At 35.4% G+C, this 14,607-nt stretch overlaps 1 protein-coding gene across 2 annotated transcripts in view; it reads left to right on the plus strand.

Annotated features, from left to right (window-relative positions):
* Positions 1 to 14,607, plus strand: part of USP53 (ubiquitin specific peptidase 53) — a 66,405-nt gene that overhangs the window by 42,135 nt on the left and 9,663 nt on the right. For both annotated transcript variants that reach the window (XM_078069182.1, XM_078069183.1), the window contains exons 10-14: positions 6,965 to 7,127; positions 7,707 to 7,859; positions 9,177 to 9,323; positions 10,381 to 11,119; positions 12,205 to 12,281. In XM_078069182.1, coding sequence (XP_077925308.1) covers positions 6,965 to 7,127; positions 7,707 to 7,859; positions 9,177 to 9,323; positions 10,381 to 11,119; positions 12,205 to 12,281 — 1,279 coding nt within the window. The remainder of the gene's footprint in view (positions 1 to 6,964; positions 7,128 to 7,706; positions 7,860 to 9,176; positions 9,324 to 10,380; positions 11,120 to 12,204; positions 12,282 to 14,607) is intronic.

The raw sequence follows: 14,607 nt of genomic DNA on the forward strand, positions 1-14,607 counted from the left end.
GCAAAAAAGATAATAGGGAAAGATAGTGGAGTAGGAGGACCCTATGCTCACCTCGTTTCATGGATCCAATTAGATAACACTCACATCAATGTAAATAATCCAGAAAACTGCCTGAAGACTGGCAGAACAAACTCCACAACTAAAGGTAGAGAAGAGGCCACCTCAAAGAGGGTAGGAAGGGCAGACATGGTGGGGAGCTAAACAGATCACAGGCTGTCTGCAGAAGGGAGGGACTTGCGGGTGAAGAGAAGGGAGAGAAACAGACTATCACACTGGGAAGACAAATCCCTATAACATTTGGCTTTGAAAACTAGAAGGGCCAAATTCTGCGAGTTCTTACGACCAGTAGGACTTAATACTAGCAAATTGAATCCAACAATACATTTAAAAAAAATCATTCACCACAGTCAACTGGGATTTATTCCTGGGTTTGCGAGGGTGATTCAGTATTCACAAATGAATCAACATGATACACCACATTAATATAAAAGAAAGGATAAGAACCCTATGATCTTTTCAATAGATGCAGAGAAAGCATTTAACAAAGCACAACGTCCATTAATGATAAAAACCCTCAACAAAATAGGTTTAGAGGGAACATACCTCAATGTAAGAAAAGCCATATATAAAAAACCCACAACTAACATCATAGTGGGGAAAAAAAAGAACTTTTATAGTCAGGAACATAACAGGGATGTCCACTCTCATCACTGTTAATTTAACATAGTACTGGAAGTCCAAGCCACAGCAATCAGACAACAAAAAGAAATAAAGGCATCCAAATTGGTAAGGAAGAAGAAAACTTTCACTATTTGCAGACGACATGATGCTCTATATAGAAAACCTAAAAGACTCTACCAAAAAAATTGCCTGAACTGATACACAAATTCAGTAAAGTCACAGGATACAAAATGTACAGAAATCTGTAGTATTTCTACATACCAATAATGAAGCAGCAGAAAGAGAAATCAAGAAATCAATCCCATTTACAATTGCACCCAAAACCATAAAATATATAGGAATAAACATAAGCAAAGAGATGAAAGACCTATACTCTGAAAACTATAAAACACACATGAAAGAAATTGAAGATGATGACAGAAATGGAAGAACATTCCATGCTCATGGAAAGACAATATTGTTAAAATGTCCATACTACCCAAAGCAATCTATACATTTAATGCACCCCCTATCAAAATACCACCAGCATTTTTCACAGAGCTGGAACAAACAATCCTAAAATTTGTATGGAACCACAAAAGACCCCAAATAGCCAAAGCAACTTTGAAAAAGAAAAGCAAAGCTGGACACATCACAATTCTGGACTTCAAGTTATAATACTTGAAGTTATTTTACCAAGCTGTGGTGGTCAAAACAATATGGTACTGGCACAAAAATAGACATAGATCACTGCAACAGGATAGAAACTCGGAAGGGAACTCACAACTATATGGTTAATTAATCTTTGACAGAGCAGGAAAGAATATGCAATGGGAAAAAGACAGTCTCTTCAACAAATGGTGTTGGGAGAAGTGGACAGCAACATACAGAAGAATGAAACTGGACCACTTACACCATACAAAAATTAAAAATGGATTAAAGACCTAAATAAGAGACTCAAAAGCATAAAAATCCTAGAGGAAAACACAGACAGTAACCTCTTTGACATCAGTCATAGCAACTTCCTTTTACATATGTCTCCTGAGGCAAGGGAAACAAAAGCAAAACTGTTGGGACTTCATCTAAATAAAAAGCTGTACAGCAAAGGAAACGGTCAATAAAACTAAAAGGCAGCCTACAGAATGGGAGAAGATATTTGCAAATGACATATCTGATAATGGGTTAGTATCCAAAATGTATGAAGAATTTATAAAACTTACCACCTGAAAAAATGATAATCCAATTAAAAAATGAGCAGAAGACATGAGCATTTCTCCAAAGAAGTCATACAGATGATCAATAGACACATGAAGAGATGCTCAACATCACTGATCAGCGGGGAAATACAAATCAAAACTACAATGAGATACTACCCCACACGTGTCAGAATGGCTAAAATCAACAACTAGGAAACAACAGATGTCAGTGAGGATGTGGAAAAAGGGGAACCCTCTTGCACCGTTGGTGGTAATGCAAACTGGTACACCCACTCTGGAAAAGTGTGGAGGTTCCTCAAAAAGTTAAAAATAGAACTACCCTATGATCCAGCATTGCACTACTAGGTATTTAGCCAAAGAATACAAAAATACTAATTCAAAAGGATACGTGCACTGCAATGTTTGTAGCAGCATTATCAACAACAGCCAAATTATGGGAACAGCCCAAATGTCCATTGACTGATGAATGGGTAAAGAAGAAGTAGGGTGGATGTATGCATGCATGCAATGGAATATACATGTATAGCCATAAAAAATGAAATCTTGCCATTTGCAATGACATAGATGGAGCTGGAGAGTATTATCCTAAGTGAAGTAAGTCAGAGAAAGACAAATACCATATGATTTCACTCATATGTGGAATTTAAGAAACAAGCAAAGGGAAAAAGAGAGAGAGGCAAAGCAAGAAACAGACTCTTAACTGTAGAGAACAAACTGATGGTTATAAGAGGGGAGGGAAGTGGGGGATGGGTGAAATAAGTGATGGGGACAAAGGAGTGTACTTGTGATGAGCACCAGGTGTTGTGTAGAAATGTTGAATCACTAAATTATGTACCTGAAACTAACACTGTATGTTAACTAGCGGAATTTAAATAAAAACTTAAAAAAAATTAAATTACATAAACTAACACACACACACACACACACACACACACACGAAATATGCTCACAATAGATATGTGACTTGCCTAGCATTTTCCTTATGATACTAATCCAGAAATGGAGGTAGAGAAAAGGAGAGAATAAGCACTCCCAGGCAAACTGTGACATGTAAAATTTAACTTGAAAACCTCCACATCCCTTTTCTTCTTCCTTTTCCCCAACCATGATGTGTCCCTCTCCCTGAGAGCTCCTGTCCCCTATGACTCCACAACAGTTGATGCTCTGCTCCAGAAAGAGTTTAATAGGTTTATTTCCAGGGTGCTTTTGTTTTGTTTTGTTTTGTTTTTTTGGTGTTTTGGCTCTATCAAAAATTTTTTTTAGCAGCAAGGCCAAATGAAAGGAAAATTGGTGGGTCCAGGAAGTCCTACAGAGAGCTACCAAGGTCACACCATACTGTAGTTGGTCACCTTACTTACCTTTAAAGAAAGTCATGAGAAAAGTAAATCTGACCCAGGTGTCTTAATATTAGCAAAGAAACTCAACAGTAGTGTCACAAGGACTGGTAGGAGGAGGACTTCTCAAGGCTCATGTAGCTGTGAGTGACTCCACCACCCTGAGTGACTCCTGGGTCTTTGGGTGTACATACTGCATAGTGCCCTGGTGGCTCATGGGAATGCATGAAGGGCCGTCTGGAGGGCTGGCCTGACAAGGTGAGAGGAGTACTGCCAGTATCATTCTTGCCTCACAGTCAGTCAGTCAGGAGAATCCCCTCAGGGGCCTCCCTTCTCTCCTGTCATACGAAGTGCAGTTTGTTTTGCCTCGTCGGCTCGTGAACCTTTATAATACACATCAGGACCTGAGTAGCCAGAGCAGCTAGCAGAAGGCAAACAGCTACTGACCATAGGAAGAGAGCAGGCATGGAAAGAAGAAAATAGTGAGAGACACGAGAGCCTTCCAAGTCTGAGTTTGTCAAACAAGGTCTTTTTGGAGTTTGGGATGAAAGAGAATCCAGCCGTAGGTGTGAAAGAAGGAAAGCGCAAAATGAAAAAGAAAAGAATTGCAAGGTTTTTGTGTGCATGCATTATTAGTTGTAATTGCTTTTTTTTTTTTCTTTTTTTTGCATAACTAAAATAAAGGTTTAGTTTTCTATTAAGTAAAAATTCGGGAATTTAAAAAATCTGTGGGCTCAGTGTGCAAGAACCCAAGAGTGGAAAACCATAGGAAGCTGAGTCCCTGCCCTTAAAAAATGGTACTCAGTAAACTATTAGGTATAAAGTAAATACAAATTCAGTTCACAATGAGATTCTATTACTCACGTGTTAGAATAGCTAAAATTAAAAAGACTGACCATTGTAAGAGTTGGTGAAGATGTGGAATAGCTAGATCTCTCACAGAAGACTGATGGAAATGCAAAATGAACAGTCACTTTAGAAAACTGTTTATCAAATTCTTACAAATTTAAAAATGTACTTCTATAGATAACTAGTAATTCCACTCCTATAAAAACATTATGTCCACACAAAACTTGTACTTGAATGTTTATAGTAGTTTTTTCAGAATAACCAAAACTGGAAACAACTCAAATGTCCATCAATGGTGAATGGATAAACTGTGGTATAACCATTCAATGGAATATAATACTCAGCAGTAAAAAGTAATGAACATTGTGGAACATTGTGGAAAAATCTGAAAAGCAACATTGTGGAAAACGCTGTGGAAAAATCTGAAAAGCAATATGGTAAATGAAGGAAGTGAGACATAAGAAACTATGATTCTGTTTATCTAAAATTCATGAAAAGGAAAAAACAAAGTGACAGAAAGTAAATCATTGGTTGCCAGTCACTGCAAAGGGGGTACAAAGGAAGTTTATTGGGGGAGATACATGATTGTATGTATATATTTGGCAGAATTCATTGACTGGTGTACTGTAACTGGGTAGTTTATTTCATGTAAATTATACTCAATAAAGCCAATGAAAAAATTGGGGTATTTATATTCTAAAATAAACACTTTGCTAAAATTACGTGATACTTTTATATAGCAGTTTATCAACAAATTCCACGTTGAATCAGTGTGTAGTAACATTTTGGCACTCCTTTCTATCCACATAGTTTAAATAGTCAAAATTTGAAGGAAGAATTTTGAGTCACTCTGAGTTTTAGGTTTGTTTTGTTTTCAGATTACTCTAGTTCCTCAAGTATCTCAGATTCCAAGGTAAGAAGGGTAAACAGCTAAATATGTGTGGTTAGAAAAAGCTCCTTAGGACTTTTAAAGATCCCTTACTTCTCTGCCAAAGCTAGTATTCTAGAATGCTTTGTTTTTTATTTGGTTGGGTTTTGTTGTGTTTTGTTTTAAATCCGTTTTATAGAGGTATAATTTACAAACATTAAAATGCACCCATACATAGATACGGACAAATGTGTACATACCTGTGTAACCTACACAATTATTATACAGAACACTTTCATCATCCAGAAAGTTCTGTCATGTCCCTTTATTGCTAATACCCCCCCACCCTACCCTGGGCCCCAGGAAATCACTGATCTCACTATAGATTAGTCTTGCTCTTTCTACAGTTTTGTAAGAATGGTGTCTCATAGTCTCAATTCTCTGTGTTTGGTTTCCTTTATCGAGCATAATGCCTTTTAAGACTCATTCATGTTCTATCAGTGCTTCATTTTTATTGTTGTGTTCCATTACATGGCTATATAACAATTTATCCATTTACCTTTTGAATTATGGATAGTTTTTGTGTGAACATGATTTTTTTCCCCATTGCTCTTAGCTAATACTCAGAAATGGGGGCACCTGGGTGGCTCAGTCAGTTAAGCGTCAGATTCTTGATTTTGGATCACATCATGATCTCATGTTCATGAGATCAAGCCCCACATTGGGCTTTGCACAAGATGTGGAACCCGCTTAAGATTCTCTTTCTCTCTGCCCTTCCCCCCCAATTAAAAAAAAAAAAAAAAATATATATATATATATATATTAAAAGATACTCAGAAGTGGAACTTCTGGGTTGTATGATAAGTGTAGTTAAACTTTATAGGGAACTGGCAAAATGATCTTCAAAGTGATTATACCACTTCACATTCCTATTAGTGTATGAGAGTTCCAGTTGCTCCACATTCTCAGCAATGTTTTATGTTAGTCTTTAACTTTAGCCCTTTTAATGAATGTATAATGTTATCTCAGTGTGGTTTTAATTTGCATTTTCCTTATGATTAATAATGTTTTGAGTACTTTTTTGTGTGCTAATTGGCCATTCTTTTATTTTTTTGGTGAAGTGTCTTCAGATGTTTTGCCCATTTTAAATTGGATCATCTTCTTATTAATGAATTGCAGGAATTCTTTATTCTGCACAGCAGTTCTTTATTAGATGTTTGTGGCTTGTTTTTTTCATTTTCTTAATGGTAACCTTTAAAGAGCAGAAGTTATTAATTTATTTTGATATGAAGCCCATTTTATAACTTTTTTCTTCTGTGGTTTGTTTGATATCCTTTTTTTATTTTTCTGAAAGAGAGTGTGTGTGTGCATGTGCAAAAGTGGGGGGAGGGACAGAAGGAAAGGGAGAAAGAATCTCAAGCAGGCTCCACACTCATTGCAGAGCCCTTGACCCCATGATCCCCAGGTCATGACCTGAGCCGAAACCAAGAGTCGGATTCTCAACCAACTGAGCCCTCCAATCGCCCCTGTTTGATGTCCTAAGAAATCTTTACCTTCTCCAAGATTAAGATTTTCTCTTTTGTTTTTTCCTATAAGCTTTAAGTTTTTGTGTGACTCATTCTGATTTAATTGTTGTGTTTTGTGTGTAGTGGTGTCAAAGTTCATTTTTTCATATGGCCATCCAGTTGTTCCAGCACCTTGTTGAATAGAATCTTATATTTCTCCATTAAATTAACCTTGAAATCTTTGTCAAAAGTCAGTCAACTATGTACATAGAAAAGCTTTTTAAAATTTGTTAGTCTAAATCTTGATATAGTAAGTGTACGATTTTGCTCAATTTTTTAATGATAACATTTACAAGATGTTTATTAGACTAGTTTAAGACAAAAGTAATCATATAATATGAACAATTGAACTGAATTGAATTCTTTAAATTTTTTTAACATACAAATTAATTTAGTCTCTGCTATTCAAATATATAACACATTGATTACAAGATTTTGTTTTGTTTTTATTCATTGTGGGTTTTTTTAAAGGTTGGGACTAGATGGAAGGATGTGGTCTCCAAATGTATCCGGTGCCATTTCCAGCCACTGCTTTTGTTTTACGCAAACCCAGATGGCACAGCAGTTTCTACTGAAGATGCACTTAGGCAGGTCATCAACTGGTCACATTATAAATCCGTTGCAGAAAATATGGGTAATTTTTAAAAGTTCTTTTTAGTGTTCTTTATAGTATCATAGTCATACTAAGTATTAATATAGTGAAGATAAAATGAATTTTGAGGATAATTTCAAAATTCAGTTTCAGTAAAGCAGAATTCAGGAAAATTCTTACTTGGAGTTAATCTTTATAAGGAAGCCTTTCCCCACCAGTGGCCTCCAAAGCACCCTCAGGAGCCACCCACTTCTGTGGTCACACAAGCACAGAAGGGGATACTTGACTGGAAGCTCTTTCTAGCAGTAAAAATTGAGAGTTAAAGTGAGTTATACCCTGAAAAAGTCCAAAGGAGCCAGGCCATTTTTGGATGCATTACAAAGCAGATAGAAATCCTTTAAAAATGTCAGTCCTTTGAGTTTATAAGCAGTTATCCACAATACTAAAAATGATTCAGGGGAGCCTGGCTGGCTTGGTCAGTGGAACATGACTCAATCTCAGGGTTGTGAACTCGAGCCCCACACTGGGTGTAGAAATTGCTTAAAGAAAAAAAAAATTCAAACTTCTTTTCTTCTGGTGGGGAGGAGGATGGGAATAATACGTTTTTGTTTGTCTTTTAAGGATGTGAAAAGCCCTCAATTTATAAGTCAGATAATTCAAAAGAAAATGGATTTGGTGATCAGGCAAAACAGAGAGAAAATCAGAAATTTCAAACAGATAATATATCATCATTTAATCGGAGCCACATTCAAACAAGTGACGGTAGAGGACCAGGTATGTGTTTAAATTGTTATTTTCACATTGTCCCTGAGTGATTACGTTTCCCCCTTTCCTCTTTACTGAATCTGTAATTTCTGGTAAGTACCGTAGAAAAGGAGGGTGCTTAACTAACTTTGCTTGGCCGTGAAGAGAAAATAACAACTAGATACCAAAATTTTGTCTTTTACACATTTCTCTCAGACTTATAGTTTGATCTGAACAGTTGGACTCGACTACTGTTTGGGTTTCTCCATACACTCAGAGCTGTAGTAGGCTGGAGGCAATCTGGACAGTTACCAAAGAAAGTCATAATATGGCCTTCTAGGAGTTAATTATTAACTTGGAGAGGAAAAACATGAGTTAATAATTTGGCACATATGCTAAATTTAAATTTACCATTAGTGAATGCAACAGTAGTAGTTCAAAGTTATTATAGTTGTACTTTATACTTAACCTCATTTTTATTCAACTCTGTCTTGTTATTGCCATCTCACAACTTTAATTTTCACAAACCAAGTTCTGTGACTTGGGTCCAAAATGAGACATTGCAGCATGGTGTGTATAGTTATGGTCTAGAAATTTATTGAACTCTGAGTAGGTTGATGTTCAGGATGATTTTATAAGCGGCTTTAAAATGCATTAATGAAATAATGTCTAACCATAAAAGTAACCCATTTAATCAAGGGTGGTAGGATCCAGAATTAACAATTGTCATCAACAAAGAATTACAATAAATGCTTTTAAAAGTTCTTAATGGAACTATACCTTTTACCCTCTGTATTGTCATACTCTTAGATTAAGCTGTTTGTCAAAAGAGAACTACTTTTGAGCCCAGAAACTGTGTATGTGATTACAAACACAAACATTAGAACCAGACAACTTGGGTTCGTAATCCTGGTTCTACATTTACAAGCTCTGTGAACTTGGGCAAGTTTTCAACTTCTCTGTGCCTCAGTTTCCTAATCCACAATGGAGGCAGTAATTGTACCCACCTCAAAGAATTAAATGAGTTAAGACTTATAATAGTGTCTGACACATAGTGACCACTCAGTTACCTTTGGCTTTTATTATTTCAATACAAGATCTCTTTTTTCCTTTTACACTAGCTTTAGGAGCAATACAAGAAGTTTTAAAAGCCAACATGCATCTCCAGTGTCAGAATAAATCACATTGAGTTTTTTGGTTAAACATAAAAAAAATGAGTTCATTATATACTTTATATTTTGTTTTTAATATATAGCATCTTAAAATTTTTATGTAGTTCAATTTGTACTTTTGTTGAGCAATTTGAAAAATGATCTATATCATTTATAAGAATGATTTCTTTTACAGTTAAGTTAAGTCACAGTGATCAAAGGGAAAAAATAAAAGACATTTCCAGAGAATGTGCTTTAAAAGCCATTGAACAGAGAAACTTACTTTCCTCACAAAGGAAAGATTTGGAGAGGGGACAAAGAAAAGATTTGGGCCGACATAAAGGTAAGTTAGAGCTAATAGTGTTCATTTGAAAAGGAGTTGCTAAAATCTTATTTTTAAACCAAATTTTATAACTTTAATACAACTTAATATTAATTCATTTATATTTATTCTATATATTTGTTTACATGTTATGTTATATATCTCAATATTATTTCTTTAATACACTTATTAAATCTATAAATATAAAACTTTTCTGGTTCTTATTTAATTCTGGCCTGGAATACTTGTGCTTTTTCTAATGTTTTAACTTTCCTTTTAATTATAAATTCAATTCACCCATATGGTACATTCAAATAAGAAGGAAGGTTATAAAATTAAGTGAGAAGAGCAGCCCCTCACCTTCCCTCTGTTTCACTGTTAATAGTGTGCAGTTCATTATGAGCATGTCTTACTCTTTATGGCTTTATCCTCTTTTCTTAAGGACATACCACAATTTAAATGATACTTGCTAGACTTTAAAACTTGATTTAAGATTTTTGCTGCAGTGATATCCTTTTACATATACCTTTGTGTCCTTTTTTGCGTATAGCCAGAGCATAAAATTATTTCAGGAGAATTGCTGGGTTGAGGTGTGTTTATTCTTAATTTTGATGGATGTGGCTCAGTTGCTCTCCTAAAAGACTGAACCAGTCTGCACTCGCACTGACTGTGATTAGATGTCTGCTTCTTCACATTCTTATCAGCAGTTGGCTTAACAAACTTTAAATCTTTACCAGTATAAGAGATGGAAAATACTTTTATTATTATGACTTTCATTAATGATGAGTGAGATAGAATACTGGCTTTTTTTTTTTTTTAAAGCTTTAATTATGATCTACTATAGAGGTCATTTTCTAAAATCAGTATATAACTACTTACCTTATAAATGCCTCTCATTAAGCATAGAGAATGAGGAAAACACTTTTCAATGTCAAATCACTATGTGATATAATATAAATCTTATAATTATTATTCACTTATTACTGCTTAACATTTCTTCTGAAACAAGGTATTTGGCTTGTAACTAAGAAATGTCTCTGAAGAGTATTCATTTGTATCTTTATTTAATTATTTAAAGATTTGGTTGATGAAGACCTTCCACATTTCAAGTCTGGATCACCTCCTGCCCCAAATGGCTTTAGACAATATGGAAACCCCCATCTCTATCATAGTCAAGGAAAAGGACCATGTAAACATGACCGAGTTGCCCATCAGAGTCGAGCTTCTGCACAAACACTGAGTTCAAATAAATCCCAGATTCTTGCCCCAGGAGAGAAAGTAACTGGCAAAGTTAAGAGTGACAGTGGCACTGGATATGAGACAGACAGCAGCCAAGATTCTAGGGATAAAGGAAGCAGCTATAGTGGCAGCAGTAAAAGCCGGACCCGAGGTTGGAAACCTATGAGAGAAACGTTAAATGTTGATAGTATTTTTAATGAAAGTGAAAAAAGGCAGCATAGTCCAAGGCATAAATCAAATATCAGTAACAAACCTAAATGTAGCAAAGATCAGAGTTTTAACAACTGGCCAAAAGAAAACCCAAAGCAAAAATGTTTAATGACCATATATGAAGATGATATGAAGCAGGAAATAGGAAGCAGGAGTTCCCTTGAATCTAATGGAAAAGGAGCAGAGAAAAATAAAGGCCTCAAAGAGACTAAAGTTCATGGTGACAACTGGCAGATGCAAAGGACTGAGTCTGGATACGAAAGTAGTGATCATGTCAGTAATGGATCTGCTAATTTGGATTCACCTGTTATCGATGGAAACGGTACAGTAACGGATATCAGTGGTGTTAAAGAAACAGTATCCTGCAGGTAATGCACAAATTAAATGAATGATTTCCCCCCATCATTCTCTCCTGTTATTTGAAGTAATTTAAAGTCTGGGGTCAAGTAAGTGTAATGGAAAGAGCTTGACTTCAGAGTGAAGAGACCTCTGGGATATTGCAGGTTATTTGATAGTTCAGGTTTCTGTTTTTAATAGTTATTTCCTGATTCCAAAAATATTTTTAGGAAATTTTAAAAGTACAGAAATACATTGTTATTGTTGCCACTGATAACTGTTAATACATACTACAGGTTTTAAAGCATAGATTTAAATTGGTGGCGTCTCAGTCATTAAGCTAATTATTTAATTCTTCAGTCTATTTAATGTTCATTATCCCATCTCTAGTATCTGTAACTCAGAGCTGGGGATATTTTCTACTTTCACAGCCAGTTCCATGGAAGAGAGATTTTTTCCTTTAGCAAATATAAAAGAATGCAGCCAAATAACTAAGTCTGTGTTCAATTAATTTTTAATTAATTCTGAATATATTTGTATGTTACTGTTGGCAGTACATTTGCCCTTTTCTGTGTAACCTCTAAAGCATGTCCACAGCTTAATTGGCTGATTTCTTACGTCAGTCTAGCCACAATTTCTGCTTTTAATCCACCTAAAACATCTTAATTTGTTATAGCTGGTGTTTCATCACATTTATTATTAAAAAGCCAGATTTGCAAAAATCGACTGCTTGTATTTTATTAAAATAATCATTGCAATAAAGACTTCAGAAAACTTTTTTATTTGGCAGGATAATTTCATAACACATCTTGGAAAGGGGTAGCCTATGGTAGTAGAAAGATCAGGACTTTGCAACCAGATAGACTTGGATCTTAAGTATTGGGCAAATTAATTTGACTTTGACAGCCTTAATTGCCTTTTGTAAAATGAGGATGATAACTACTTTTAAGTGTTGCTGTGGCAATGTAAATTAAATAATGCACATTAATTCCCTAGAACAACACATGTCATATAATTGCTTAACAAATGTTATTTCCTTTCTTTTTCTTAGATTCTGACTAAAATAATAATTCATGATAGCTGATGTATTTGATGTATGTTTTCTTCTGTTTTCTAGTGACCAGGTAAAGACAAACAACCTAAATATAGAATGTGTCAGCTCTTCCTCCCAACAGAGCAAAAACTACTTAGAAGGTAAAATTTTATTTACATATATTGTAATAGTAGCTATAAAGAATAAATTGTGGTAATAAGAGTAAAGAAGCTAGGAACGGTCCTGTTACTGATAAGATTATGAGTAATGAGGATGGAAGTTGAGAGAGTTCATGCTTTTAAAGGCTTTGAAAGGATGGGAATAGCTACTTCAGGGAACTGGCAAAGAGGGGAGTGTCAGTCAGGATAGGCTAGGTTCTAGGCTACGCAGTGGTAACAACTTCAGAATCTCAGTGTATCAACACACATTTGATTTTTGCTGATGATATATGACCAGTGGAGGCCCGAATGGAGTCTCTTCCTAGAAATCACTCAGTGCCCCAGGCTAATGAGACTCCATCTCCATAGATGCTTCTCTGAACCTTGCAGTATTGTGGGGAGAGGAGATTGAGGGAGGACACAACAGTCACTTAAAACTTCAACCCAGAAGTGATACATGTACTTCCACTCAAATCTCATTGGCCGCGGCAAGTCTTACAGACAAGCCTAATTTCAAAGAGGGTGGAAAAGTAGTCTTACCTGTGCCTGGAAGGTGAACTGAAATGTGTGTGGACAGTCCTAATGTCTGCCACAGGAGTTAGGGACAGGATAGAAAAATGGATAAGCAGCCTGTTGGAAAAGTTCAGTTTGGAAACAGTAAATATATTAATGGGGTGGCATTATTATAGGTGATCCATTACCCACACAAAGCAGCCCAGAAACAAAATTAGATGTTTGAATGTATATAGAATTCAGGGCTGCTAATGAGAGGATATACCTGAAGGATTTGGGGGAGAAGGATCAAGAAAAGGATGAGCAAGGGGATTATTGAGGTTGCAATCAAAAACAGTATTTTCAAATGTTAGAATTCAGAGGATTAGAAGAGATACAATTTTTCACAATAAAAAATAGCCATGAAGAACAAATTTTAAAGTTTGTTTTTAATCTTTATCATTCTTAAGGCTTTTGTGGAGATTATTTCAAGGTTACAGACTTTGAATATGATTAAATGTTAAATCATTTTGTTTTTATCAAGTGGTATAATATCAGAAGGAAACACTTATATTAAGGAAATAACCTTCCTTTCCTATATAAAATGTCTCGCCTCTTTTAAAACTCTGATAAAAGTCTGGTAAGCAAGTATTACAGGAAACAGTAAAGGGCTGGCCAGAAATCAACAGCAGAAGTCGGTGAAATTGAACAATAACCACAAGTTCAGTGCTTTTTACAAAACGATGCTTGCTTCCTGATAGTAATAAAAACATAACGTCATAGAGATTTTGATGGTCAAGAATGCATTGCTATAAGAGCTTCGCAGCGGTTTTCCCCATTTAATATGAAAGAGTATGTATGTAACCTACTTAAAAATATTTTTTTATTGTGGAAAAAAAGATATTTTTTATTGTGGTAAAGTACACATAACAAAATTTGCCATTCTAACCATTTTTAAGTGACAGTTCAGTGGTGTTAGGAACATTCACATAGTTGTACAACCATCACTACCATCCACCTCCAGGTCTCTTTCAACTTCTCAGACTGAAATTCTGTACCCATTAAACAGTTCTCTATTTCCCCCTCTCTCCCAGCCCCCAGTAACTACCATTCTACTTTCTGTCTCTATGAATTTGACTACTGTGGGTACCTCAGATAAATGGAATCATACAATACTTGTTTTTTGTGACTGGCTTATTTCACTTAACATAATGTCTTCAGAGTTCATCCATGTTGTGGCATATGTCAGAATTGCATTCCTTTTTAAGGCTGAATAATGTTATGTTGTGTGATATAACACATTATGTTTATCCATTCATCTGTTGATGGACGTTTGGGTTGTTCCTGTCTTTTGGCTATAATGAGTAATGCTCCTATGAACATTGGTATACAAATACCTGAGAATTCCTGCTTTCATTTCTTTTGAGTATATACCCAGAAGTGCAATTGTGGGATTCTGTGGTAATTATGTGTTTAATTTTTGAGGAACCACCACACTGTTTTCAACAGCTGCTACACTATTTTACATTCCCACCAGCAATGCACAAGCGTTCCAACTTCTCCATATTTTCACCAACACTTGGTGTTTTCTGGGGTTTTGTTTTGATAATTATCATCACTAATCACTAATAAGTGTGCAGTGGTTTCTTACTGTGGTTTTGTGTAACCCACTTATTTGACCACATAAATTATATTATGTCAAAATTATTTCTTATTTAATTAATGTCAAAGCCTACCATAGTTCTTCAAGCTGTCTTTGCCTTGAGAATCTTTGTTAATGTTCCTGCCTAATGGTGTCTATGTATTCCCCTCCCCGACCCTTTGAGAACATGTTAAA

This window comes from Halichoerus grypus, chromosome 3 (assembly GCF_964656455.1).
Source record: "Halichoerus grypus chromosome 3, mHalGry1.hap1.1, whole genome shotgun sequence".
In the NCBI taxonomy this organism is placed as follows: domain Eukaryota; kingdom Metazoa; phylum Chordata; class Mammalia; order Carnivora; family Phocidae; genus Halichoerus; species Halichoerus grypus.